This window comes from Scylla paramamosain, chromosome 39 (genome assembly GCF_035594125.1).
Source record: "Scylla paramamosain isolate STU-SP2022 chromosome 39, ASM3559412v1, whole genome shotgun sequence".
In the NCBI taxonomy this organism is placed as follows: domain Eukaryota; kingdom Metazoa; phylum Arthropoda; class Malacostraca; order Decapoda; family Portunidae; genus Scylla; species Scylla paramamosain.
In genome coordinates, this window is record NC_087189.1 from 14362596 (window position 1) to 14389881 (window position 27286).

Here is a 27286-nt window from a genome sequence, read left to right on the forward strand (position 1 = left end):
TTCCACAGTGACCTCGTAACATTGTACTACCTAGAAATTGCAGTGTACGTACTTGTCTCCCTTACATACCAATCCCTCTGCCTCTCTGTCTTTCTCTGCTCCCTTACCTATATTGAACTGTGACACGGCCGGCTCCCAGCATGGCCCATAGGCAGCAGTAAAACTCTTCACTTCACAGGTAAAGTCGTGGTAGAACTTGAGGGCCGACATGGTACGCTCCACACTCACGTCAGCCCACGGAGCCCCCACCTCCACATTAACTGTCCGGATGGCTGTGTGGAAGAGCCAGGGGGGGGTTAGTATTAGTGGTAATAGTAGCTGTAGTCTGCCTATCTGTATACATCCACAATGACTGTTCTAATGGGTGTTTGGAAGTGCCAGGGGGATTAGTATTAGTGGTGTTAGTAGCAGTAGTCTATCTATCTGTATATTAAGCTGAGATCCCCTAAAAAAGAAGGATAGGAATGACTGTATAAATAGAAAATAAATAGATAAATAAATAAGAAAATAGACAAATAATAATACCTGAGACATACACACAGACACACAAACACACACCTCTTGCTGGCCTTCTATATATAAAAACATCAAAACTGAATATTACATAAAAAAACATAAAGTATTAAAAAAACACACACACACACACACACACACACACACACACACACACACACACACACACACACACACACACACACACCTCTCTTGCTGGCCCTCTGCTCAGCCCCAATCAATCTGCCCCAAATCTCCACGTCTTTCATGAGCAGGAGGGATTGTGGGTAGTCACGGAGTCTGAAGTTCCATTCCCCACAAGAAGCAAGCACCATGCGACACCACAGGGTTGAAAACTGCTGATCCTCCTCCGGCCAGGGTCTGTAGGTGGTGGTGACGGTGGTGGTAGCGAGAGGGAAGTGGTGGTGGTAATCGGAGGTGGAGTAAGATTGGGTGATGGTAGTTTTGTGGTATGGGATGGTGGTATAAGCTTATGGTGATGGGAGATGGTTTGAGATTGGGTGGTGATGGTGTTGTGGTGATGGTAGGTTGTATAAGCTTGAATGGTGATGGTAGTTTTAAGCTTGTCTGCCTATTTAATATTGCAATGTCAGTCTCTTATTCCTGTTAGGGTCTGTAGGTGGTGGTGGTGATGGTGGTTGTGGTGGTGGTGGTGGTGGTTGTGGTGTAGGATGGTGTTCCAAGCTTGTGTTCTGTCTATTCAATGTTGTAATGTTAGTTTCTTATTCCAGCTAGGGTCTCTGAATGGTGGTGGTATTGGTGGTGGTGGTGGTGGTGGTGGTGGTGGTGGCCTAATTGAGTGGTGTTTATCATGGTTTGCAATGTAAGCTTAATTTTTTTTAGCTTATTTATTCTAGGATCTACTTATCTAATTATTATTTCATCATCTAGCTATTATTAATTCTTTCTCTCTGTCCTCTTAATGTATTTATCTGTTTATTATTTACTTATCTCCTTGTTCCTCTTGTATCTCCTCCTAACCTAACCTAACCTTAAACAATACACAAGGTCAGGGTCTTACAAGTCTATCCACCTATTCTTCCTTTGTCTCCTCCTAACCTAACCTAGCAATAAACAAGGTCAGGGTCTTACGAGTCCGGGTCAATGTTGGTCATGTGCTGGACGACCCGCTCTGTGCCGTGGAAGATCGGGTCAGCCAGGGCAAAGATGACTACATCCTCCATTGTCCACGTGAAGAGCTGAGTTCTCATTGGTGCTGATTCGTACATCTGGCAGGGAGAGAGGTGGTGGTGGTGGTGGTGGTGGTGGTGGTGGTGGTGGTGTGAATCTCAATGTAAAGTATGAAAAAAATGCTTAACTTTTTTTCTCATTATGCAAGTGATATGAAAAGAGTTGTTTAGGTTCCTCAACTCCTCTCCTCTAACTGACAGCCTTCAGCCTCTCTCTTTCTCTCTTTCCGCTCATCAACTCCTCTCCTCTGACTGACTGTCTTTAGCCTCTCTCTCATCACCGTAATGTTGCATGTCTTGCTATCTTCTACTACTATTTTCATGCTAACTTCTCTTCTGATCTTGCTCACTGCATGCCTCCCTTCTTCCTGTGGCCTCACTGCACAAGACTTTCTACTTTCTCTCACCACTATTCTGTCCACCTCTCTAATGCATGAGTTAACCAGTATTCTCAATTATTCATCCCTTTCTCTGGTAAACTCATGAACTCCCTGCCTGATTCTGTATTTCCTCATTCTTATGATGTGAACTCTTTCAGGAAAGACGTTTCAAGACACTTATCCTCCAATTTTGGATGATCCTTTTTGACCTTTCTTTAGGGACTGGCACCTAAGTGGTCCTTTTATCTAATTCTTTTTGTTGCCCTAGGCCAGTGGACCTCCTACATAAAAAGACAAGAAAACAGTATGCATTCAAGTCACAAGAAAAGAGATCATGTTACTGTAGGTGTGGTGAACAACTGACCAGCTTTGACCTCTTGATGTAAGTCTCACTGCTCTTCTCCTGCAGGTTCTTGTACAGCTCCTCTATCTTGCCAGTGGGGAAGAGAAACATAGTCTTCCTCAGCTCCTCAATCTGTGGCAAGACAAAACACTTACTGAGATTTTTGTGTGGTGGTGAGTTACATGAAGTGTCTCTTGTGTTGTCTCCTGTTAAGCTAGTGAGAGAGAATGTGGTAAGTTAATCTGACTATTGGTGTGAGCTAAATACAGACATTACTTGGTTGTGTCACTCATTTATTCATTCCCTCATCCATCTATCTACTCATCTATTCACCCATTTGTGTCAATTTATCCACCTATTGATCAGTCTATCTATCAATTTATCTACTCATTCATCTATCCATCCATTCACTCATCTACCTAATCATCTATTCACCCATTCATCTGTCTGCTTATCCACCCACCTATTTATCGGTCTATCCATCAATCTATCTACTCATTTACCTATCCATCTCAGTACCTATTCACTCACCAATTTCTCACTTAATCACTAACAAGACACTTCTCCAATTTTAAGCGATCCTTTTTTAATTTTCTTTAAGGACTGGTACCTCTGCGGGCCTTTTTTTGTTTCTGTTGTCCTTCCCAGTGCCAGTCTTACATAAAAAGTCTATTCAGTTATCTATCAGTCAATTAAGTCACCAGTCTAGTCATCTCTTTACTCATCATTTAGTCTACAAGTCAAGCTAGAGTGAGTGTTGCAGAGTCAGGCTAGGATGAGTGTCAGAGGAAAGTCACACAACCTCAGCCTCACCCTGCTGTCCAGAGCCTTGAGACGCTTGCATCCCTCTTGATACTCATCCTCCAGTAGCTCATAGTTGTAGCGCAGCTTGACCTCAAAGGGATCATCTCCTACCTCCACCTGCCAGTGACGAACCTGGGTGGAGGAACACAGATGAGGTGAGGTGAGGTGAGATGAGCTGAGGTAAACTGAGTCTGGTGTTATTCTCCTCCAAGCCAACCTGATCTATCTTCCTTTTTTTCTTTTTAATGTATGTAAGAGAGGCACTTTCTCTGGTAAACTCTGGAGCTCCCTGCCTGCTTCTGTATTTCATCTTTCCTGTGACTTTAACTCTTTTAAAAGGGAGATTTTAAGACATTTATCCTCCAATCTTGGATGATCCTTTTTAACCTTTCTTTTGGGACTGGCTGGTACTTCAATGGGCCTTTTTCTTTTTTCTTTTTTCAGCTCTTTTTGTTGCCCTTGGCCAGTGCCCCCTCTTACATAAAAAATACATATACAAGGGGTCCTCGAGTTATGATGGAGTTCTGTTCCTATGCCATGTCATAAACTGGTTTTTGTAGAAGATCTGAACCAGCCTCAGTAAGCACCTACAGTGTGTCACTCATCTGCACTAAAGCAACAGTACTGCACACTCATGATCTAGGACATGAAAACCTAACTACTGTACCTATAAAAAAAAACACATGGAGGACATACAGTAAAAAAAATAAATAAATAAAAATAAATAAATAAATAAATAAATAAATCAGCAAAGGGGAAAGAACAGGAACAAGCACTGCCAGCAACATGACCACCAAATAACTTAATTCAAGACTGTCATAAACTGTAGACTCCCAGTACTGGGATAATACCTTACAGCAGGGCAGGCAAAGAAGGTATCATCCAAGGAGAGACTACAGCTATCTATACACTGGACTAATCTCTTATAGCAGAGCAGGTAATACAAGATATCATGCCTCTTTCACTGAAGGAGTAATAATGCTCAAAACCTCTCTCTCTTTATCCCTGCTAGTCACTTCTTGCAATACAGGGAATGTGGCAACAGTGGATTACTTATGGCATGTACTGGGCAGAGGTTGACTGTTGTAAACCCAGCAAAGAACACCTCCTCTTCCCCCCTGCCATGTCCCCTGTGCCTCACCTTTATCACCAGGTCTGGGGGCAAGGGGCTGGCCGCTGTGAAGGGCCGAGGCTTGTGTTTGTGGACCAGCTTCACCCACTTCACGATGGACAGAAGGTCATTGCTGAATGCCTCCGCAAAGTTGTACTCATAAGGGAAGGTGAAGACCCAGGTGTCCACAGTGAGTTTCCTGCCAGGGTGAGTGAATGTGGTGGTGGTGGTGGTGGTGGTGAAGGGATAGATGAATGGAAAATAGAAGAGAAAAGTGGTAATAATTGGGTTAATATTTATGTTCTTTTTATATTTCATCGTTTTCTTTTTCATTATTAGTCATGTTAATTATGGCAATATGAATTAATAATACTTATGATAATATTAATTGCTATCTTCCTACTTTCTCCTCCTCCTCCTCCTCCTCCTCCTCCTTTTCCTCCTCTTCCTCCTCCTTCTCCTTATCCTCATCATCATCATCATCATTACCACTTAGCCTTACAAGAAATAAACAGCAATTTCATAATAACACTCATATTCTGAAAGATATCAATTAAAACAACAATTCCTCACATAGAACATGACTAGAATAAAAAAAAAAGAGAGATAAAAACAAGCAGGAATAAAACTCACATTATGAACACAACACCAAACTTCTCTCTCCCTCTCCCTCTCTCTCTCTCTCTCTCTCTCTCTCTCTCTCTCTCTCTCACCATGACTTGTTCTGCCTGAGGGTAAGTTCAGGCACGGCCTCTCGCTCCTCCCGCACCTCCCTGGAGTTGAGTGCCCGGGACAGCTTGCCACCACTCAGGGACATGATCTTGTGCTGGTCAAAGTGAACCTGTGAGGCAAGACATGATGGAACACTTCAAGCAGGAGCAGAGTTTTTTTCTTTTTTTTTATGTAAGAACACTGGGCAACAAAGAAAAGAGAAAAAAGGTCCAAAGAATGAATAAGAAGGTCCACTCAGTATCTAAGGAAAGGTCAAAGGATCGTTCAGAATTTGAGGATAAGTGTCTTGAAATCTCGAGATCAAGTCACAGGAAGGAGGAAGGAAATACAGAAGTAGGCAGGGAGTTCAAGTTCACCAGAGAAAGGGATGAGTGTCACATGTTAGTGTAGTAGTAGTAGTAGTAGTAAGTAGTAGTAGTAGTAGTAGTAGTAGTAGTAGTAGTAGTAGTAGTAGTAGTAGTAGTAGTAGTAGTAGTAGTAGTAGTAGTAGTAGTAGTAGTAGCAGCAGTAGTAGTAGTAGCAGTAATACCCGTAGTCTGTGTCTCACCTGTAGCTCCTCTGATTGACAGGATATTCTCCCGTTAGCCATCAGGTAAGTCAAGTCACCTGTGGGAACAAAACATCATCACTATTCTCACCATTACAATGAACAATATCATCACCAACGCGACTACCACCACAAAATCATCACCATCGTTATCAACACCTACACTACCATTATCCTCATCATTACAATTCACAATATCTTCCTGTCCCTTCCATAATAATTCCATCACTGGAAAAAAATATGGACCATGTAGAAGTCAAACAGGCAAAGGAGATTCCATTGAGAACATAAGAACATAGGAACATAAAGGTCGGCGCAGGAAGCCATCAGGCCTACACATGGCAGTCCCTGTATGAAACGTGCCTACCTTTTTCCACCTTTGTCTAATCTTTTAAAACTCCCTAATAACACAGCACCAACTACCTGATTACTGAGACCATTCCATTCATCCACCACTCTATATAAGAACCAATTTGAGAGTGAAGGAAGCTGTGACTCACCAAGAAATGTATACAGAATCCAAAGAAGCTGATGAGAAGCCATGGAGGGTGAAGGAAACTGTGACTCACCCAGAATGAAGCACACATGATGGCGATGAGACAGCTCGGCGCCAATCCTGATGTCACCTCTTGCTAGAATCTGCAGCTTGAGTCCACCCTGCTCCTCCCCTCCTTCCTCCTGGGGTCCTCCTGCTGCTGCTGCTGCTGCCTCTGCTGGTGTTGGCTCTGCCCTTAGATCTGAAAGGAATGGTAGAAATGTTAAGGGAAGATTGGATTTTTTTAAATTTTTTCTGCAAGAGTATTGGTCAAGGTCTTCAGTACCACACATCCACTGCTTTCAAAAAGCTCCATTTTAAGTTTTTAAGGGTATTTTTCATGGTTCTAGTGACAGATTAACATGATTTCTACTTTATTAATAGGGAAACACTCTTGAAAACCTGGCTAATCATTTCTGTGACCCTGGAAAACAGTGATGAGAGCAAACCATTTCAGAACACATATCCCCCCTTCCCCCCCACTCTCTCTCTCTCTCTCTCTCTCTCTCTCTCTCTCTCTCTCTCTCTCTCTCTCTCTCTCTCTCTCTCTCTCGCCCCCTCTCCCTCTCTCCCTCTCACCTTTTTGGGGCCTGACGTTGGTGAGGAAGGCCACCACCTCCTGGGCCAGCGTGAGGAGTGTCATGTGTGTGGTGGTGGACCAGGTGAGGTGCAGCTGGTCACTCACACTCACTAGCACCTCCCCATTCACACTCTCCACCACCACCTCACTCACCTGGCCACACTCACCCTGCACCACACAGGAAATGGTTAAATGGTGATCCACAGGTATGTTTAGATTGTTATTTTTTTTATGTAAGAAGGACACTGGCAAAGGGTAACAAACAGAGGTAAAAAAGGTTCATTAAGGTGACAATCCTACAAGAAATGTCAAATGGATCATTGAAATCTGAGGATAAGTGTCCTGAATATGAAAATATGAAAATACGAAAATAAAATAATGCCGAGTACAATGACCATCACCGCTTAAGCTTACAAAAAAATAAACAACAATTTCACAACAACCCTGTTAAAGATAACCACTAAAATAAGAGTCCTCACACCCCAGCAGTACTTACCTTAATTTCTGAGGACTTGACACAGGAGTACTGAGTGCCAGATGGGACGAAGCGAAGCAGTTTTGTGCCACTGATGACAGTCTTGAAGTTCCCAGCGGCCTTCTGGCTCTCCAAGCTGTCCACTCGCGCCATGATGGACACTGCCGGAGGTCACCAAGTAAGGATATTGTAAACTTTGTAGGGTGTAGCACTGAGGCAGATTTTGACTTTGAATCCTCTGTAGTCAAGGATGTGTTTACTTTACGTACATAAAGGAAAAGGTGAAATAGGACGGATAGCCACACAACACATAGCTTACACTCAATACAGCTTATCTACACCCAATACACTGCTTACCTATACCCAACACACAGCTTATACTTAATACAGTTTATTTATACCTAACAAATAGCTTACTTATACTCAAGACAGCTTAACTACACCCAATACACAGCTTACCTACACTAAATACAGCTTATCTACACCCAATACACAGACTATCTACACCTAACACAGCCAATCTACACCTTACACACATAAGAACATAAGGGTTGGTGCAGGAAGCCATCAGGCCTACACATGGCAGTCCCTGTGTGAAACATACCTACCTATTTCCATCTATCATCCCTATCTATAAATTTGTCTAATCTTCTTTAAAGCTCTCTAATGATTCAGCACTAACAACTTGATTACTGAGTCTGTTCTGTTCAACCACCACTCTATTTGAGAACCAATTCCTTCCTATCTCTTTCCTGAACCTAAATTTTTCAAGGTTGAACCCGTTATTTCTTGTTCTGTCCTGACTCCTTTCTATGTATTTTTTATCTATTTTTTTTTTTCAGACACACTTTTCACACGCACGTCTCACCTTTCTGCTCCGAGACAGCGAATACATTGATGTTGGTACACTTGGCACTTATATTGCTGAACACCTCTCCATCTTCCTCTACCTGTGGCTCCACTCCTCTTTGTGTCCTTGCCCGGGGCCTTCTTGAACATGACTTTATCTGCTGGAAGTACCTGGTGGGTGGAGAAGGGTGGATGGAGACAACAGTGGTGAAGGAGAGAGGTGGGTGGAGACAAGTGTGGTGGAGGAGAGAGGTGGATGGAGACAAGTGTGGCAGAGGAGAAAGGTGAATGGAGACAAGTGTGGAGGCATCTGAATGTGGAATCTGGTATATCATGTGGCAACCTCCATTTAACTGTTGGAACACACACACACACACACACACACCTGAAGAGAGTAGTGAGCAATGCCGCCAGCTCTGGGCTCCACTCCAGCTGCACATTGTCAATCAGTGCCTCAGCCTGCAGCGGCGGCAGCGTCTCCCTGACCACCTTGCCGCTGCTGGTGCTGCTGGGGGGCGGGCCAGAGGATGACAGCTGCACCAAACACAGGCCCACGTAGGCAGGGGTTCCCCAGACATGTGTCCTCTTTGGGGCCGCTGCAGCTGTTGAGGAGGACACAGCAGGGGCAACACTGTGCTTCACCATCCCCAGAGTGGAGACCAGAGACTCCAAGATCAGCTCCCCAGCCACCTGAGCGATCCACTGCGACACAGCCACACTGAAACGGGCGTGCTGCAGACTGGTGCGGCCATGAGAGGAGCCGGCCACAGACGCTCCACAGCTGACATCCCACAGCTCCATGATGAGGCCCACACAGTACCGCTGCAGGAAGGCGCTGGCGATCCCCCCGCTGCTCTTGCTGTTGTTGTTGCTGCTGCGTCTTGCTGAGGCTCCCACACGCTCCTTGGCCTGGCCGTCCACCGCCTGCACAGCCATCACAGACAACAATGACTATTGACTTGCATCATTGATTTCTCTGATTACTAATTTGCATACTTGATTTTTCTAAGGCCTGATTATCTAGTGCTTGTACAGTCCTCATCACAATCAATACTTATTTATTTAACTATTTAACTTGTATATACACTTACTTACTTGCTTAACTTGCATGATTGAAGGGAAAATCTTCATGTATATTTTTTTTCTTATAGTATAGCAATGAAAATTTTTCACATACTTCTGCATTAACTGACAATAAATAACTAATAATTTTTCCACCTCATAAAACACCTACATTATTTCATCATCAACTGAATCATAACAAAAACTTTAAATAAATCTTGCTACAATTCTGATTCTCTATTCCTGTTCCTCTCTCTCTTTCTTGTCATCTTCCCTGCCCCTCTCCCTCACTCCCACCTCTCGTACTCTCTCCCACACACTCACACAGGGGGGCAGGTGAGGCAGTGGGGAGTCCCTGTGGCGGGAGAGGTAGGTGGTCCACACTGCCAGGTCTCGGTCATCATAGGAGATGTGCAACCAGCGGAATTCACTCTTCATGTTGACGCGATCACCAACAAACTGTGGAGGAGATGCACCAGTGTGAGTATGGGAAGACGGGGTGAATCTTGGCAACTTTGATTTAACATCAATTAATGAAACTTTTAATTTAACCTAAACTAAACTAACCTAACTTAACTAAATTTTTAATTCAACTAAACTTTTAATTTAGCATAAACTAACCCAACCAAATCTAACTTAGCAAAGCTTTTAATATAACCTGAACTAACCTAACTAAAATAAACTTTTAATTTAACCTAAACTAACCTAACCAAACCTAACTAAACTTTTAATATACCTCAAACAAACCTAACCAAACTTGACTTAACTAAACCTTTACTCTAACCTAAACTAACCAAACCAAACCTAACTTTTCATTTAACCCAAACTAAACCTAATTTAACCAAACCTACACATACAGCTGTCCTTTAATTTCCTAGGTCATCATTATACAAAATTAAAAGCCTGCTTAATCTTACAATTCAACATCTTAAATATACACACCACTTCTGCACTAACATGGAGGAAAAAAAAAAAAATGTGAGTTGAATCACTATAAATTAGGTTTTGTAAGTAGGATAAATGTGTAAGTTGAATCACTGTATACTGGGTTTTGTAAGTAGGATAAGTGTGTAACTTGAATCACCGTATACTGGGTTTTGTTAGTAAGATAAGTGTGTAACCTGAATCACTGCTAATTACATTTTAATTGAGTCAGTGTGTCCTCACCTGTGTCTGCAGATTAAACCTATTGAGGGTGACAAGAGAATCGTGTGTGCCCTGGACCCGAGTATTGTCCACTTGGAGCTCTGTGCTGAAGTCTGGAAGTAGTGCTGGCAGGTTCTCTGAGGGGGAAGAGTAGCAGGGTGAAGGAATGGGTGATGGAAGGAGAGGAGTGGAGGTTTTCTGTGAGTGAAGGGTAACAGGTAAAAGGAAGGAGAGAGGGAGTGGAAGTTCTCTGTGGATAAAGAGTTGCAGGTAGAAGGAATGGATGCTGGAAGGAGAGGAGTGGAGGTTGTCTGGTGAAGAGTAGTAGGGTGAAGGAATGGGTGATGAAAGGAGAGAGGGAGTGGAGAGGGAAGCTGATGGTGTTGAGAAGAAACAAACCAAGTGACACAAAAAAAATGCCATATTTAAGGAAGTCAATGGGATTTTTTCCTTTTTTGTTTCCCTTGGCCAGTCACCCTCTTACATAAAAAAAAAAACACATAAGTAAACTCACATAATCTAAGGCAAGAAACAAAACAAGTATAATCAGGAGCTCCATTATTTGATCTTGTACTATTTGGGATTCTACTGTCCTATTATTATTACTACAACAAAAATACCACCAACCCAAGGCTCCTTCTCTGTTGAGGTGTGTCTGCAGGTCAATGGCAGCCAGAGTTCCCTGCAGCGCCGTCTGTCCAAGGCCATTCATAAACTTGACGCCAATGTCCTCAATCTTCATCTGAAACTTCTGTAACCCCAAAAGAATAACATGGATATTAGTGTTACATTGGTAAAAGCAGGGTGAATGGCCCACTTGCTCTCTGGCTGTTTCTCAAAGCAATACCAATCAATATGTAAGGTGTACAGGTGACAGCAGGTAGGCAGGAGCAGTGACAGATGAAGTGGTCAGCTGGTCTCTGCTTTACTAGTGTTGGCAGGCTTCATCACCACCTCATTCATCCTTGCTTTCCACCACCCCATGAATACACTCATTACACACACACTTATCCAGCAACTGCCACTTAAATAAGTACAAGTCAGCCCAGTAGTCTGCTTGTTATAATTGTAATAATGAGTCTGGAATTATTGCCACTTAAAACAGACAAATAATGGTAATAAGAATCTACAACTTCTGAAACTCAAGAAACATACATGAATAATAGTAATGGTGTGAATCTGAACCTTCTGCAGCCCAAGACAGATGAATAATAGTAATAATTTGTGGGGGTTACTTTACAAAGGAATGCCTCATATTTCCAGAACATTTACTTATTTATATTCTCTATTCTGTCCACCTCTCTAATGCAAGAATCAACCAGTACTCTCAATCATTCATATCTTTTCCTCATAAACTCCTGAACTCCCTGTCTGCTTCCGTACTCCCCCTTACCCTCTGTTCTTTAGAGACTGGCACCTCAGTGGGCCTTTTATATATACATTTAGTTCCCCTTGGCCAGTAGCCATCTTAAATAAAAATAAATAAATAAAATGAGTTGGAGAGACTGATTCCATTAAAAGCTGATGATGTTTCACTGCATCACTCATCCACCCGACAAATACAACCAGCAGTGTTAGGATGAATATGCAAAGAGTAGCCACACAACTCACCAGGGGCAGGAAGAGCCAGTACTTGTATAATAGTGCCTCAGGGGAAGTGTAGGACGACACGACAGCAGGCAGGTGAGGGCTGGGGACGACAGGAGTGGCTGCCAGTGCCTTGTGTTCCAGGAAAGTAAGCAGGCGTTCCCTTATGGTGACCTGCGGCTGGCTGAGCTGCACTGAGATGTTCTGTGTGTGTGCCAGGGAGGAAGGTGGATGGTGACGTGAGTACTGAAGGTTCGTAAATGTAAATCATGTATATATTTTTAGCTTTTCCATTTAGAGGGCTATTTTTTTCAACATCTCCTGAGTTGCAGTGAGATGTTCTGTGTGTGTGCCACAGAGGGGGGAGGATGGTGACGTGTGTATTGAAGGTTCATAAATGGAAATCATGCATATATATTTTTTATCTTTTCTATTTAGAGTACTATTTTTTCAGTATTTCCTGAGCTACACTGAAATGTTCTGTGTATGTGCCAAGAAGGAAGGAGGATGGTGATGTGTGTATTGAAGGTTCATACAAGGAAATCATGCATATACTTTTTTTATTTTTCCATTTAAAGTGCAATTTTTTCAATATTTCCTGAATTACACTGAGATGTTCTGTGTGTTACGGAAGATGGTGACATGCTTAGTAAAGATGTGCCAATAGAAATTAACTATATTTTTTTTCCTTTCAACTTAAGAATATTTTCACTGTTTCTCTCGAGCTGTATACTTCTAGCATTTAAAAATTTAGTGTTATTCAAAATTTTCTGAGATTAAGCCATAGCACTGCATGATGTCCACTCTCCTTACACTAATAGTCCTTACACTATCCTTAAACTTTAAAGTCAAGAAGCTAAATGTTTGTAAATAACTTCCCCTGTAATAAGACTAAAAAAGAACTATAATAATAAGTAGGATCACGTGTCAACAAGAAATCAGCCTGTCCTCACCTCCATGGCAGCAATCGTCTCAGCACTGATCTCCACTGACAGCTTGAGGGACCCGGCACACTCCATCAGTGAAGGGTCCTGGCTGCCCCCAACTGACTGCACCCCTCGCCTCTCTCCACCACCGCCACCACCACCACCACTGCTGCTGCTGCTGTTCTCCCATGCGTGTTGCAGAACTTGAACTGACGCTCCAGTTATGCTGCCAATCAGCTGTTGAGGTGTGGTATAGGGTTAGTGATGTGTGTGTGTGTGTGTGTGTGTGTGTGTGTGTGTGTGTGTGTGTGTGTGTGTGTGTGTGTGTGTGTGTGTGTGTGTGTGTGTGTGTGTGTGTGTGTGTGTGTATGTGTGTGTGTGTGTGACATCTGTAGACAAAATTTTAATGTCAGACACACACTACAACATTAGCAATAATTTCTCTCTCTCTACATCCTAACAAGCCTCTACACTACACCTCAGTAATTAAATGCAGGTGTACAAGCTCATATTCTTGATCGTTGGCCTTAAAACAAAGAGTAAAAACAGATGAATAATACAAAATCAAATAAATAATGAGAGGGTTAACCATTAAATATTCTGTACGGTAAATATAACTCATCTCTATCTAATGGTTACTGTGAACATAATGGAGAATCAAGATGCCAGCGGACAGAAACCAGTTTCAATTCTTCACTTTCTTCCAACTTTAGTAAAATTTAAAACATCGAAAGAGTTAATAATGCAAGGCGCCTTTTTATCAAGCAAACTGCAGCATACAACACTCAGTAATGGGGAAATGCAATAGTGAGGGCAGTTATGTGAGGTTTGGTTACGTTAGGTTTGGTTAGGTTAGGTTAAGTTAGGTTATGCTAGGTTTGGTTAAGTTAGATTAGGCTAGGTTTGGTTAGGTTAGATTAGATTAGGAGAGAAGAGGAGAGGAGAGGAGAGAAGAGAGTTTGGTTTGGTTAGGTAAAGTCGCACGCAGTGTTGCTAAAGCACAATACACATTAAGCTTGTGTGAGTAATGATTGCATGCAGTGTTGCTAAGGTACAAGACATAGGTGATTTCCATTACTGACTGAGGGGACCACACATGCACGGCCCCACCACCGCCCCAGTGATCCTCTCCTTACATAGATGCAGGAGGGAAGCAGCTCCTGTGTCGCAAAGAAGCATGAAAGAGAGAGAGCAACATAAATGGTACAAAAGAGAGTGAGAGAGGTACAGTTATTATGGTCAGTAGATAAGAGAATACCTTGTAAGACTTTCACTGTTCCTCTGATTATGAAAGAGACAGCAACACAAATGGTACAAAAGAGAGTGAGAGAGGTACAGTTATTGTCAGTAGATAAGAACTAAACTCACTTCCACTATTTACTGTTTTTCTCCCTTCAATCGCAAGCAATCATGAAAGAGAGCGTAACATGTATGGTAATAAAGAGGGTGAGAGAGATACAGTTATGGTCAGTAGGTTATAAAGTGACTTGCCAAACTCACTTCTACTATTTATTTATTTATTTTTTTTTTTTTTTCATCAATCTCAAGTCCTCTGTGTTTTTTTTTTTTTTTTTTAATGGAAGAAGAGCACCAGCTAAGAGCAACAAAAGAATGAAAAATGGGTAAAATGAAAGGCCTACTGAGGTCCCAGTCCCACAAGAAAGGTCAAAAGTGGAGGATAAGTTTCTTGAAACCTCCCTCTTGAAAGAATAGGTGAACTGTTATAATTTGTAAGATTACCAGCAGATTAAAGGGCTTAAAAAAAATAGATAAATAAGATACAAAGGACAGTGGAAGTGAGTGCATGTTAATGACTTGTGACCTTGACTGTACAAGTATATAGCAAGGCATCAGCAGTGTGTGGGCCAGCCTGTCCTCGCTCCAGACCCTGACAAGCTCACCATGCACAGTAAACAAAGGAAGTAAACAAGGCATTATTCTGAAGTAAATAATAAATCAGTAAAATATGTATGGGTGAATTGTGATTTATGAGTTAGGTTCTTCAAAAAAACTGATGTTAGATTATAATTGCTAAATACAGATGTTGATTTTTTTCATTGTTTAGTGCAATAATTAGTCTCTCAAGTGAATTTCTCCTATTTTTTTTAGCTGTAAGTGCAAATTCTCCATTCATGTATCACGATGAGGAACAAAATCTGAACACCAAGTACTCATGAATCATGACTCACCTCAACACAGCACAGGTGGGAGTTAAGTCACGGAAAATAGAGAAGGCACACACATATAAAGAGGAATCAAGACCTAACTTCAGTTGCCATAAAGACTGATATTAACTTTGAAGCAGCTAATATTAGGAGATTTCCACCATAACACATGTCAAACTAATAGAAAAATAGGGAACACACATATAAGGAAGAATCAAGACCTAATCTCAGCTGCCATTCAAGACTGATAATAATTTTGAGACGGTTAATATTGGGAGACTTCCACCTTAACACATGTCAAACTAATAGAAAAATAGAGAGCACACATATAAGGAGGAATCAAGACCTAATCTCAGCTGCCATTCAAGACTGATATTAATTTTGAGACAGCTAATATTGGGAGACTTCCATCATAACACATGTCAAACTAACAGGTGTATATAAAATGGAATTTAATTAACCTGAGGGGAAAAAAAAGCTGAATATTTACTTTTTAATTTTATCTGTATTTTTTCTTCAATCTAAGTAAGTAGCTAAGTTTTTCTGGTGTTTTGTATGGAAGCAATTATATTTAAGTATGTTTAGGTCTTTTTTTCATTTTTTTATTCATTTTTTTTCTTTTTTTTCTTTTTTTTACTTCATTTCATTGAATTTTTTGAGAATGTTAAACCAAGCAGGAGAAATAACTGAATAAAAATCATCTTGTGACTAAAAATTTGAGAATGCTAAGCCAAAAAAGGAATAACTAAATAAAAATAGTCTCACAGCTAAAAATTCAGAGAAAATTTAGCCAAAAAAAAGAAGGAATAATCAAAATTAATTTATAGCCAAAGATTTAGAGAAGTTAAGCCAAAAAATTAATAATCAAATAAAAACAAACTTATAACAAAAAAAAAATAAGACATACCATAAGTAAAAAATAAATAAAATCAAAATCAAAATAATAATAACAATAGATCAAAACAGCAAAACCAAAAAAGACTTACAGCGCACATAACCACAAACTCAAACCCTACAAGACTTCAGTTACACAAGATACCAATGACCAGAACTGTACCTCCAAGACAAGACACTGCCAAACACACACACACAGACACACACACACACACACACACAATCTTCACTCCTTCACCCAGCACAGCACAAACCTTTCACACACCATAGCATCGGAGCACACTAGCTTATACATTGTAGACAACACAGCACCAGGCCTTTCACACAGCTAGGCACACACAGCACTAGTTTACACACACCCTAGTCAACACAGCACCTTTAGACCTCACAGAAGCCTTTAACACAGCTAGACAAACACAGCACACTAGTTTACACATACCCTAGTCAACACAGCATATGATAGAGCACCCTAGGACCTCACACGAGCCTTTCACACAGACAAGCAAACACAGCACATTAACTTAAACACACCCTAGTCAACACAGCGCCTGACAGAACACCTTCAGGCCTCACACAGTCAAAGGCAAGGCAAGAAACTCCTCACTCACCGCAATGTTGGACTGGTTGAGTGTGGCGCCCTCCAGTGTGATCTTCTCTGCTGAGGCGTGAAGCAGACACTCGGGCCACTTCTCTCGCAGGAACATCACGCTGACACTCATGATGTGCACGCCGAAGAACTGAGGAAGTCAAAGTTAGTGCTGGGTTAATGAGAGGATCCTACCTACCATCTTATCTCTTTTTATCAACGTCCCTTTTTCCCATCAGTCGTCTTTGCACCTTGTCCTCTTCACACACTTCTCTCCTTCCTTTCACCTTCATTCTGTCTTCATTCTTTTGCTCTCCCTCTCACCTAACCAACCATATCTCCCCAAATTATCCTTTATCAACATTCCTTCTTCCCTCACCACTCCTCATCCCATCCCCTTCTCTCCTTCCTTTCTCTTCACTCTGCCTCCTTTTCTTCACTCTTCCTTTCACCAAGTAATCCTACCTCCCAAAATTATTTCTTATCTATCTCCCTTCCTTCCTCAACCCTCCTCTTTCACACCCCCTCCTTCTCCCTTCCTCCCTCACCCCTCCTTGACCCCCTCCTCTGCACACCTGCCAAGTCACACCTGTGCAAGGGTCACCACTGATGGGGGTATCCTCACTCTGATGACCTCTGACATGCTGGCATTCTGGCTGGAGGTTAAGGAGGTGGTGGCCTGGGCAAATGCATCTTCGAGATCACTTCGGCTGAGACCCACATCACCCTGACCCTGACCTTGACCTCCTCCTCGACTTCTTCTCTCTGACACCTGTGTGAGTAAGTGCATCTGTGGGTTAGGTTTAGATATGGGGAGTGAAATGTGGCTAGTTTGTGGTTATTGATGTACTTATTTGTTATATTTTCTGTTATGTAGTTTTCGTTTCTTTAAAATGTCAAAGAGTAAATAATTGATGGTTAACCCTTTGACTGCCATTTAGTACACCTTTCCCTAATGACCAATCACTCTGAGACACCTTTACTTGTTCCACAGCAACACCTGATCTTTGAAATGGGAAGAAATTGCTAAATGTATTCTTTTTTGTTGCTAACTTTCTTGTGGATGCTTATAAAGACTTCATGCATTGCTTCTGCTGCTGCTAATTGTTTCCTGTCACAGTGGAAAGGTTTAATCTCTATGTTACTTATTCCTTATTTACTTACTTACTATATCTTGCTTTTATTTAATTTTTCATGATTTTCTGTTAGTGGTGGTGGTATATGAACAATAACACAATTAGGTATGAAAAATTAGATAAGAATACATCATTTTCTGTCATTTATGGTGGTGGTATACAAACAATAACACAAATACATAAGGAAAGGTAGGGAAGGACAAATTTCTCTCACCTCCTTTTCAATCCTGACATCATGCACCTTGATGGCAAAGATCTTCCTCTCCTCCTGGTTAAACAGACTGCTCGTGGCTCCAATCCGCTCCACCTTCTGCAGGACAGATGTGTTGGGTCAGGCAGGGACATGTGAGGTAGTGGTTTGTGGGTGCAGGGAGTGTTGTGTGAAGGGCTGTGGTTGTGGTAGTGACTGTTGAAGTATTTGGATTAGTATAGCAAAAGGAAGTGGTAAAAGTATTATTAGTATAGTATAAAAGGAAACAAGAAAAGTATTAGGATTAGCAGTAGAGTATGAAAGGAGGCAACAAAAGTATTAGCATTATAATATAAAAGGAAATAACAAACAAATAACATAAGAGGTATACAACAATCATCTCTGTGGCCTTTGAAAACAGTCGTAGTGAGAGGGCAAAGTGTTTCTGAATATAGACCTAAGACTTAAGTTACTGGTGTTGTCCCTTGCCACCACACAACTCACAATGCTCAGACCAGACTTCTTGATGAGTACGTCCTCAAAACTGAGGCGCAGCAGGGAGATCCAGCCTATCTTGATCTCCGTCTGGTACTTCGCCACGATGAGCCATGACAGCAGGCGCGGGAACCCTCTGGAAGCAGTAGATTGAATTAGTGAATGAATAAACCTCTCTTTCTTCTTTTCTGGCCATGTTTCCAGAGTCTCCTCCAGTTTTTTTTTTTTTTTTTTTTATTCCTTGAATTTTCCAGTACCACGATCTTCTCCTTTGGCCGTCTCAGAGTGAATTGGCGCAATTTACGAGTCTCCTCCAGTTGTTTCTGTCCCTTGCGTCTTCCTCTGTGCCTCCCATCCTTTGCAGTTCTGCCACAATTCCATCTCTCCATCTCACTCTCTGTCTTCCCCTTGAAATTCTTCCGTCAACTAGTTTTCTCCAGGCTTTTAATTGGTTCCTGGTCTTCTCTTCTTACTACGTGACCAAATCATCGCATTTTTCATCTTACCACTTCTGTAATGCATTCCACTCCTCTCCTTTCACTTCTTCATTTGGTAGATGTCCCTTGAATGACACACCCACTATCCACCTCAACATTCTCATCTTTATTCTTTCCAACTTCCTCTCTCCTAATGTTATGTTAGGTTAGTGTCCTTAAGGGGGAGTTTAGGGTGGGCTTGTTCCCGCAGTTAGCTTAAATTAGGTTAGGTAAAGTTAGGTTAAGCTAGAAATTTCCCCGGTTTTCAAAATATGGCATCTCATCTTAAGACTTTTCACAAATATCAAGATTTTACCTAATTTTGCCTTCCCTGCCCTAAAACCCCACCTTCCCATCAGGTCTAAATGTTTGTTTGAGGGATTTGGGGGGATGGGGGATGGACCTATTATAAAGAATTACTGAAAGAAAGAGCAGCAGTGGTCCTAATACACATCCTTGAGGGACCCCACTACCTTGGTACTTTGCCTTGAATATTCAATGCCTGGTTCTCTCATATCCTGCTGCCATCAAGTCTTCTATACACTCTGAAACGTTTCCTTGCACTCGTTCACCACTGTCAATGCACACACTACACACTAACCACAAATCACCCATAAGATATAAGTAGTAGTGCCTATAGGAAGAAAAATCATTTAAATCTTCAGTATCTAATGCCTTGCTCATTTATATTCTGTGGCCATCATGTCTTCTATCCACCGTGAAACGTTTCCTTGCACTCGTTCACCACTGTTTGTGTATACACTACACAATAACCACACATCATACACAAGATACAAGTAGTAACATCTATAGGAAGTAAAATCACCAAAACCTCCATCATGACGCGAGAAATAAGGCAAGGCAAGTGTTTATCAGGGACTAAAGCCATTCCTCGGTGGTCACAGGTGATAAGACATGGGCGTTCCCAGCCACACCTTTCCCCACCAGCTACACCCACCTGGTGATGATATAGTACAGCACCACGACCACCAGGAACACAGTCTGCAGGGAGTACATGGTGTCGCCTCACGTCATGGTACAGATAGACAGGCAGGCAGGCACGCAGGGGGGAGGGAGACAGAAGGCAGGAAAAAAAATCTTCAAACACCCTCTTCTTCTTCTTCTTGTGACTTTTTTTCGCTTTCTGTGACTTATTACTAGTCTTTCCTTCTATTCTCACTCCATTTGCACTGCTTGTTTATCCTGTATCTGGTTCATATGGCGTGCTTCAGCCTGCTTCCCCTCCCCGCACTCTCACTGGTTCACTTTGACACTCGCCTTGACTCAATGGGATTCTGTCTTCACAACGGGGCTTTGTTTATTTTCATTCATCTCTCTAATTTTCATGCCAGAGTCTCTTATCTCTCTAATTTATAATGTGTCAAAAGAAAAAAAACTTAAATGATTGGAGTTAATTTTTGGTTCTGTGAAAATTTTATTATAGTCAGACATGCTATTACATTTTTTTTTCTAGTGGAGTAATTTTTCTACTGTCATTATACTACTTTGTTTTTTCTGTTAGCAAGTGTGCAGAAATTATCCATCATTACTGATAATCTTGCACAGGGCAAAAAATTCTTACAGTCAAATTATGTTATCACTTTTCCTTCCTTCTCAGTCCTGCTCCTGTAATATTAATTTTGTGCTATGGCTTGTTATTCCGGGATACACTTCAGAACATGATATTGACTGTTTCATAAAACATAACATAAGAACACAAAAGGTAGCCGCAAGAAGCCATCAGACCTACACGTCGCAGTCCCTGTACAAGACACGCCTACCTGTTTCCACCTGTCATCCACCTACCTTGAAAATTGTACAAGAAACAAAATGTAAATGCCTGAATGCCTAATTAGCACTGACGACCCGGAATTTGAAATGTTTTAGGCTGCCATAAGAAGTATTAGCAAAGGGCACAGAATGACTAAAGGGGTTTTCATGGGGTGTTTTGCGCAGAATTCTCGATAACTTATCTCTGAAATCAAGATAATAACGATGAATGTTTCAGTAGCTTCCAATAGAGTTTATTTAGAGCAATCAGGATAAGATGTCGCAATGTTTGAGAATGCAGGCTTGGAGTTTTATGTACCTACTTTTTTTTTTCCTTTTTTTCCAGTCAGTCAGCCAGTCAGTCTCTCTCTCTCTCTCTCTCTCTCTCTCTCTCTCTCTCTCTCTCTCTCTCTCTCTCTCTCTCTCTCTCTCTCTCTCTCTCTCTCATCATCGCACTGCAGTTTGTTACTTCCTGTTAAGTTTCTAATGTACATAAGAATATAATTGCTTCTTATCTTTAGTCAATTTAAATTTTTATACAAAATTGGTCTGTAATTACCACTTCCTTCAGTCAGTCAGTCTCACTCCATCATCATCGCAATTATATGCATTTTGTTATTATGGTTTTAATCTTTATGTTTCTTTCTTTCTCTTTTTTCTTTTATGTAGGAGAGGCACTGGCCAAGGGCAACAAAAGGACGAAAAAAAAGACCCACTGAGGTGCCAGTACCTAAAGAAAACCCTAATGCAACAGTTAAAATTGGAGGATAAGTGTCATGAAACCTTCTTGAAAGAGTTCACGTCATAGGAGGAAGGAAATACAGAAGACAGGGAATTCCAGTTTACCAGTAGAGTAGCACGCATTCAGAAACGCCTTCCTCTCTCACTACAGTTAATTTCAAAGGCTGCAGAGATGATTAGCCTGGTTCTCAAGAATGCTTCTATTAATAATGCAGAAGTGTTTCAGAATATAGTCCATATTATCACATGCAAATAGTAGTGTTTCATTCATAAGGCCTGACACGTGCCAAGACCATCAGTCCGTAGAAATATAAAACACATTACGAAAATATAGCGACGAGCATCACGTCCGGCACTGCTGAGAGACAAAGTGACGTAATATTCAGATTATCTCGCCTTTTTGCATTGTTCTCTTGCACAACTCAGATGAAAGAGTGGAAATGTAAGTACACTACAGACACATAGCGACGAGTATCACATCACACCCGTCACTGCTGAAAGACAAACTTACGTAATGTTCAGAATATAAACTGTATACTGAAACACTTCTGCGCCGCACCTCCACTGCATCCAAAAGGCTCTAGTTGAAGTTACACGAGCCTTTAAGCGTTGTTATGGTTCTAGTGACAGGTTAAGGAGATTTCTACATTATGAACAGGAGAAACACTCTTGAGGATCCGGCTAATCATCTCTGTGGGATTTGAAAATAGTGGTGGAAGGGCATAGCTACACAGCGGCTGGTGATTGGCCGAAGGTAGCTGGTGATTGGCTGACAGAATCCAAGGAAGACTGGTCAGAAGGCAGCGGGAAATAGGTAATTCGACAGCACTTCAATATTTAACTCAAATTTCCTTAAGTGCAGTCGTAAGCTTCACGTGAGGCACCTCAATGTCACCGTGAATAAATTTACCAAGACTGGATGCAAGAATCAGCAGGAATATTGAGATGCAGAAGGCAATGGGTGGTGGTGAAATGCACAGCAGGAGAAACAGGTGGGTGAGGAGAGCAGAGAAAGAGGTCACCGCACTGTGGTGCTGGACTGACCTGCTGAGCCTCTGCGGTCACCACTAGGAGCTTCGATTAAGGTCCGATTGACTTTCTTTAATTTATAGTGTTAAAGGTCCGATTGATTTTTTTTTTATTTTTTTTTATTTTTTTTATTACCTGATATCTTCTTTCGGCTGTTCCCATTTAGGGGTCGCCACAGCGGATCACTCTTCTCCAATGCGCTCGATCTTCTGCGCCTTCCTCTGTCACTCCCACCACTTGCATGTCTCCCTTCACAGCATCCATAAACCTTCTCTTTGGTCTCTCTCTCTTCCTCCTGCCAGGTAGATCCATGACCAGCATCCTCCTCCCCACATACCCCTCGTCACTCCTCTTCACATGTCCAAACCACCTCAGCCTACCCTCCCTTGCTTTGTCCCCAAACCGATATATATATATATATATATATATATATATATATATATATATATATATATATATATATATATATATATATATATATATATATATATATATATATATATATATATATATATATATAATATTTTTTTTTTTTTTTTTTTTCTTTGGAAGTAAAATTAAACACGATATATGTAATGCATTTTCACTTTATTTTTCATATAAACATAAACCAAATAAATGAAGGTAATATTTCCCTGCATGGCATATATATATATATATATATATATATATATATATATATATATATATATATATATATATATATATATATATATATATATATATATATATATATATATATATATATATATATACATACACACACACACACACACACACACACACACACGCCATAATACAGACGATACAGGTAAATTATGTATTCTTACTAGACTTCTCATACAAAAAGTGACCCAGCCGAATGATGCCAGTGTCCTGCATGGTACACACACAGCGTGATACACATGTGAAGTGATCTGAGGCTATGGTGATGACGGTGATGGTGACGGTGATGGTGATGGTGATGGTGATGGTGATGGTTGATGAAACTTGACATAAATACGCGAGGGTCGGGTGGCATCACAGCTCTCAGACACTCAATACAGGTAAGAGACAGTAGACCACAAAGTAATGTTTCGCGCGTCCTCTTGTATAAAATAACAATAACAACAACAGTAATAATAATAATAATAATAATAATAATAATAATAATAATAATAATAATAATAATAATAATGGTCATAGTAGGGCAAATCCTACCCAGTGATTATTTTAATTATTTTAAGTAACATACAAAAGAAAAGTCCTTCCTGTCACTGACTCACACGAGCCACATCACTTTCAGAATAACATTTTGCCTGTGAAATGTTGCAGGGTGATGCAAGAAAAGCAGCCCCCATTTAGGCAGCGGCACAGTACACTCCTGCCCCGCGCTCCCACTCCTGCGGCGGCGGCAGGTGTGCGGTGCCGGGTGAGGCACAGGTGGCAGCGCCCGAGTGTGCCTCAGGTGGTGCTCACCCACACTCTGCTGCTGCTGCCTGACCCATGCCGACACCCACTGCCTTACTCCAGCCATGCAATGGTATTCTCTCTCTCTCTCTCTCTCTCTCTCTCTCTCTCTCTCTCTCTCTCTCTCTCTCTCTCTCTCTCTCTCTCTCTCCCAGGAAGTGAGTGCAGGGCGGGGGAATGGCTAGGGGCAGGAAAGGCGGGCTGTGTGGCATCATGTATTGAAAAGGTACAAAAGGCGGGGCGCGGGCGCGGGGCGGGGCTGTCACAGGTGCATGGGCGGGGAGAACATGCCCGATCCGCCGTTCATGAGTGGCATCATGACTCCCATCCTGTTGTGGGGAACGCCGCCCCCTTGCCAGTGGCCGCCCATGCCCCGTGGGCCACCACCCATCATTCCCCGGGGTCCCATGAAGTCCTGCGGGCCGCCCATGGGGCCGCCCATGTGCGGCGTGGGGTACTGCCCCTCGTAGCCCGGCATGTCGAAGCCGTGCCGCATGCCTACCATGCCGCCGCCGCCCTCCATGAAGGGCGGCCGTCCGCCTTCCATGTAGCCGTGGGGCCCGCTGGGCATGTAGCCGTGTGGAGGCGGCGGGTGGCCTGCCATGTACTGGGGGCGCGAGCCTTCCATGAAAGGGCCGCCGCGCCCCACCATGGGGTCGTGAGAATTGGTGTACGCCTGCGTGATGCGGGGGTCCAGGCCGCCCCGGGGCGCCTCGCCGCGCTCGTGCTCGGCGCGGCGTGGGTCAGGCATGGCGATCCTGGGGTCCAGCCTGGTGCTGGTAGCGATGGCGGGGCGAGGGTCAGCGCGCGGTGCCTCCGCGGGATCGGTGACGGGCGGCTCGCGGGGCAGCAGGTGTCTGGTGTCGCGCATGTCCACGTCGCCGGTGGTGCGGAAGCCGCGGTTCAGCAGGTGTCGCAGGTCCACGTCTGAGTGGCACACCTGAGCGGGGTCTGAGGGTGTGGAACGCGCGGAGGAGGGCGGGGAGGGCGGCGAGGCCTCGCTGTGGCTGGGCGTGCCGCGAGCGGAAAATGCCGATGAGTTGGAGGAGGGACGCGACGGGGGCGCGCTGCCCTCGTCGTCAGCCAGGCTGCTGATGAAGTCTGCGTGGATGTGCGGCGCCAACAGGGAGGTGAGCTGCTCCCTGATGCCTGTCACGTCCCCAGAGGTGCGGCCCAGCTTGGCCAGCAGGTCCTCGGGCGGCGAGTCGGGAACGCTATCCAGGCAGGACAGCACGAGGCGCACCACGCTGGGGTGGTCCAGACGCTCGTACAGCGCGCGCTCCTTCTCCGTGCACTTCTCCAGGAAGGACGACGACGCCTTCTTCTTGGTGCTGATCAGGCTCTTCAGAAACTCAAAGTTGGACATCTCCTTCTTGTCGGGGCGCGAGGCGGTGGCAGCGGCGGCAGCGGGCTGCGCCTCAGGCGGGGTGCTGCTTGAGGCGGGGGGCGAGTTGGGCCTCGACCTGGGGTTGTAGGGCAGCGGGTCTTGTCCCGGGGCTCCTACACGGGGATCCTGCGGGGGACTCTTGCGTGGGTCACCCCGCATGGCGGTGCGCGGATCGCGGGGCTCCCGGGGATCCCTGAGGTGGCCGTTAAGGCGCGGGTCGCGGGGGTCGCGGGAGGCACGGGCGTCCCTGGGATCGCGGGGCGCGGCTCTCCCTGCCTCGTCGTCGTCCTCCTGGCGGGCCCTTTTGGTAGGCGGCGTGGTGCGCCCTGTGATGGATTCTTCACTCTGGGGCTGCGCAGGACGCTTGCGGGTCTCGGCAGGCGGCGCCCACTGAGACAGCATGCGGCGAGGTACGCCCACCGTCACCATCATCTCGATGAGCTGGCTGCGCAGCGCGGGGGAGTCTGCTCGGCGCAGCAGGCGGAAGAGGTTCCTCTGCAGCGTCTTGTGGAGGGAGCGCACGTTGTGGTCGAAGAGCGTGGGCGGCGGCGAGGCGATCTGGCGCTCGATGAGGTTGGTGACGGGCGTCCACAGGTCAGGCTTGTAGCACGCCACGGTGATAAGGGCGCGGATCGCCACCAGGAAGGCCGACCCGCCGATGTAGGGCGTGGAAATGAGGTCTGTGAGCGCCGCAACGCCCTTGGCGATCATCTTGGGGGCGTGCGCCGCCACCTCAGGGAAGCGGCTCACGTCACTCATGAGGTGCGCCACCAGCGCCGCCTCCAGGAAGCGCACCACGTGCACGGTGATGCCCTCGTTCTCCGCTGTGGCCAGCATGCCCAGGATGTGGTCGGCCACGCCCGCCATGGAGGGCCACGCGGCCTGGAAGGTGGCCTCGTCCAGCTCGCCCGCCGCCAGCAGCCGCAGCGCGTGGCGGTACACATTAGCGAACACCCGCACGGTGCGCTTCACCACCGCCACGTCGCTGTCCGCCAGCAGGTCGCGCAGGCCTAACACCAGGTCCGGCGAACTGAGCATGGCGGCATACTCCATGGCGCTCTCTGCAATACAACAACAACGTCACCATTAGTCACCGACACAACACACCATCAACACTCCCATATAACACTATATATACAACAATTCACAAGGGCACACCGTTACCTACACATTGAAACAACACGTAGAAATAACGAAAGAAAAAAGAATAATAATCTTATCATTAAGACAGGAAGGCTGGCTGGCTGGCTGGCATGGCGCTTGACGACAGGCAACCCTCCCTACACACACACACACACACACACACACACACACACACACACACACACACACACACACAGAAGCTAATCGAACAAGGTCCTTCTCACACCACCACCTGAGCAAACAAACAGACACTGTCCCCCCACCCCACTGGCTGTCACCGCGGGGGCAAGTCAGGCAGCAAACACAGCACAATGGGGCAAGACACAGCCACTCATTCCTGTGCATCAAGGCGCGAAACTGTAACGCACGCCACATCGATTGAGTGTTGCATTAATAACCTGACTGTAAGGCTTGATTTTACTGCTGCCAACTGAGAAAATGATCTTTGGAGAGAGAGAGAGAGAGAGAGAGAGAGAGAGAGAGAGAGAGAGAGAGAGAGAGAGAGAGAGAGAGAGAGAGAGAGAGAGAGAGAGAGAGAGAGAGAGAATAAGGAAAATACTTTGATATTAGCAGAGAATAATGATGATAATAATAATAATAATAATAATAATAATAATAATAATAATAATAATAATAATAATAATAATAATAAGAAGAAGAAGAAGACGACCACGACAACGACGAACAACAACAACAGTAACAACAACAACATCAACATCAACCCCCTCCCTCCCCCCACTCCCCGTCCCCTCTGATCCCCTCATAATTTCTTTGCATGGCGGTTGATTGCCAGCTATTAAGTACACCCCTCCCTCCCCCGCCTTCCCCTCTCACTCTCCCCCTCTCTCCCCTCACTCTTCCTCTGTGTACAAAGTCAACAGGTGTGCCACGCTTATCTGATATTACTTAACAGGTGTGTGTGTGTGTGTGTGTGTGTGTGTGTGTGTGTGTGTGTGTGTGTGTGTGTGTGTGTGTGTGTGTGTGTGTGTGTGTGTGTGTGTGTGTGTGTGTGTTCATTTTCTTTTTTTTTTATTTGGTTTATGTA

The 27286-nt window shown here is 43.9% G+C and overlaps 2 protein-coding genes across 5 annotated transcripts in view; both read right to left on the bottom strand.

The window, feature by feature from the left end:
• The window catches only part of LOC135092269 (protein hobbit-like), a 42859-nt gene extending 22830 nt beyond the window's left edge, over positions 1-20029 (bottom strand). Inside the window, exons 1-23 of the mRNA XM_063990701.1 lie at positions 19681-20029; positions 18256-18382; positions 17776-17871; positions 17015-17197; positions 16448-16576; positions 12808-13017; positions 11879-12058; positions 10895-11018; positions 10289-10404; positions 9446-9580; positions 8445-8983; positions 8079-8230; positions 7232-7371; positions 6735-6903; positions 6190-6357; positions 5621-5679; positions 5055-5182; positions 4372-4540; positions 3240-3362; positions 2448-2558; positions 1606-1742; positions 701-873; positions 108-272 (exon numbers count right to left, since the gene is read on the bottom strand). Coding sequence (XP_063846771.1) covers positions 108-272; positions 701-873; positions 1606-1742; positions 2448-2558; positions 3240-3362; positions 4372-4540; positions 5055-5182; positions 5621-5679; positions 6190-6357; positions 6735-6903; positions 7232-7371; positions 8079-8230; positions 8445-8983; positions 9446-9580; positions 10289-10404; positions 10895-11018; positions 11879-12058; positions 12808-13017; positions 16448-16576; positions 17015-17197; positions 17776-17871; positions 18256-18382; positions 19681-19739 — 3592 coding nt within the window. The 5' untranslated portion in view covers positions 19740-20029. The remainder of the gene's footprint in view (positions 1-107; positions 273-700; positions 874-1605; positions 1743-2447; positions 2559-3239; positions 3363-4371; positions 4541-5054; positions 5183-5620; positions 5680-6189; positions 6358-6734; positions 6904-7231; positions 7372-8078; positions 8231-8444; positions 8984-9445; positions 9581-10288; positions 10405-10894; positions 11019-11878; positions 12059-12807; positions 13018-16447; positions 16577-17014; positions 17198-17775; positions 17872-18255; positions 18383-19680) is intronic.
• A 3767-nt stretch (positions 20030-23796) lies between these two features.
• The window catches only part of LOC135092270 (uncharacterized), a 29319-nt gene continuing 25829 nt past the window's right edge, over positions 23797-27286 (bottom strand). For all 4 annotated transcript variants that reach the window (XM_063990704.1, XM_063990705.1, XM_063990703.1 and 1 more), the window contains exon 2: positions 23797-26159. In XM_063990704.1, the coding sequence (XP_063846774.1) occupies positions 23974-26151 (2178 nt within the window). In that variant the 5' untranslated portion in view covers positions 26152-26159 and the 3' untranslated portion in view covers positions 23797-23973. The remainder of the gene's footprint in view (positions 26160-27286) is intronic.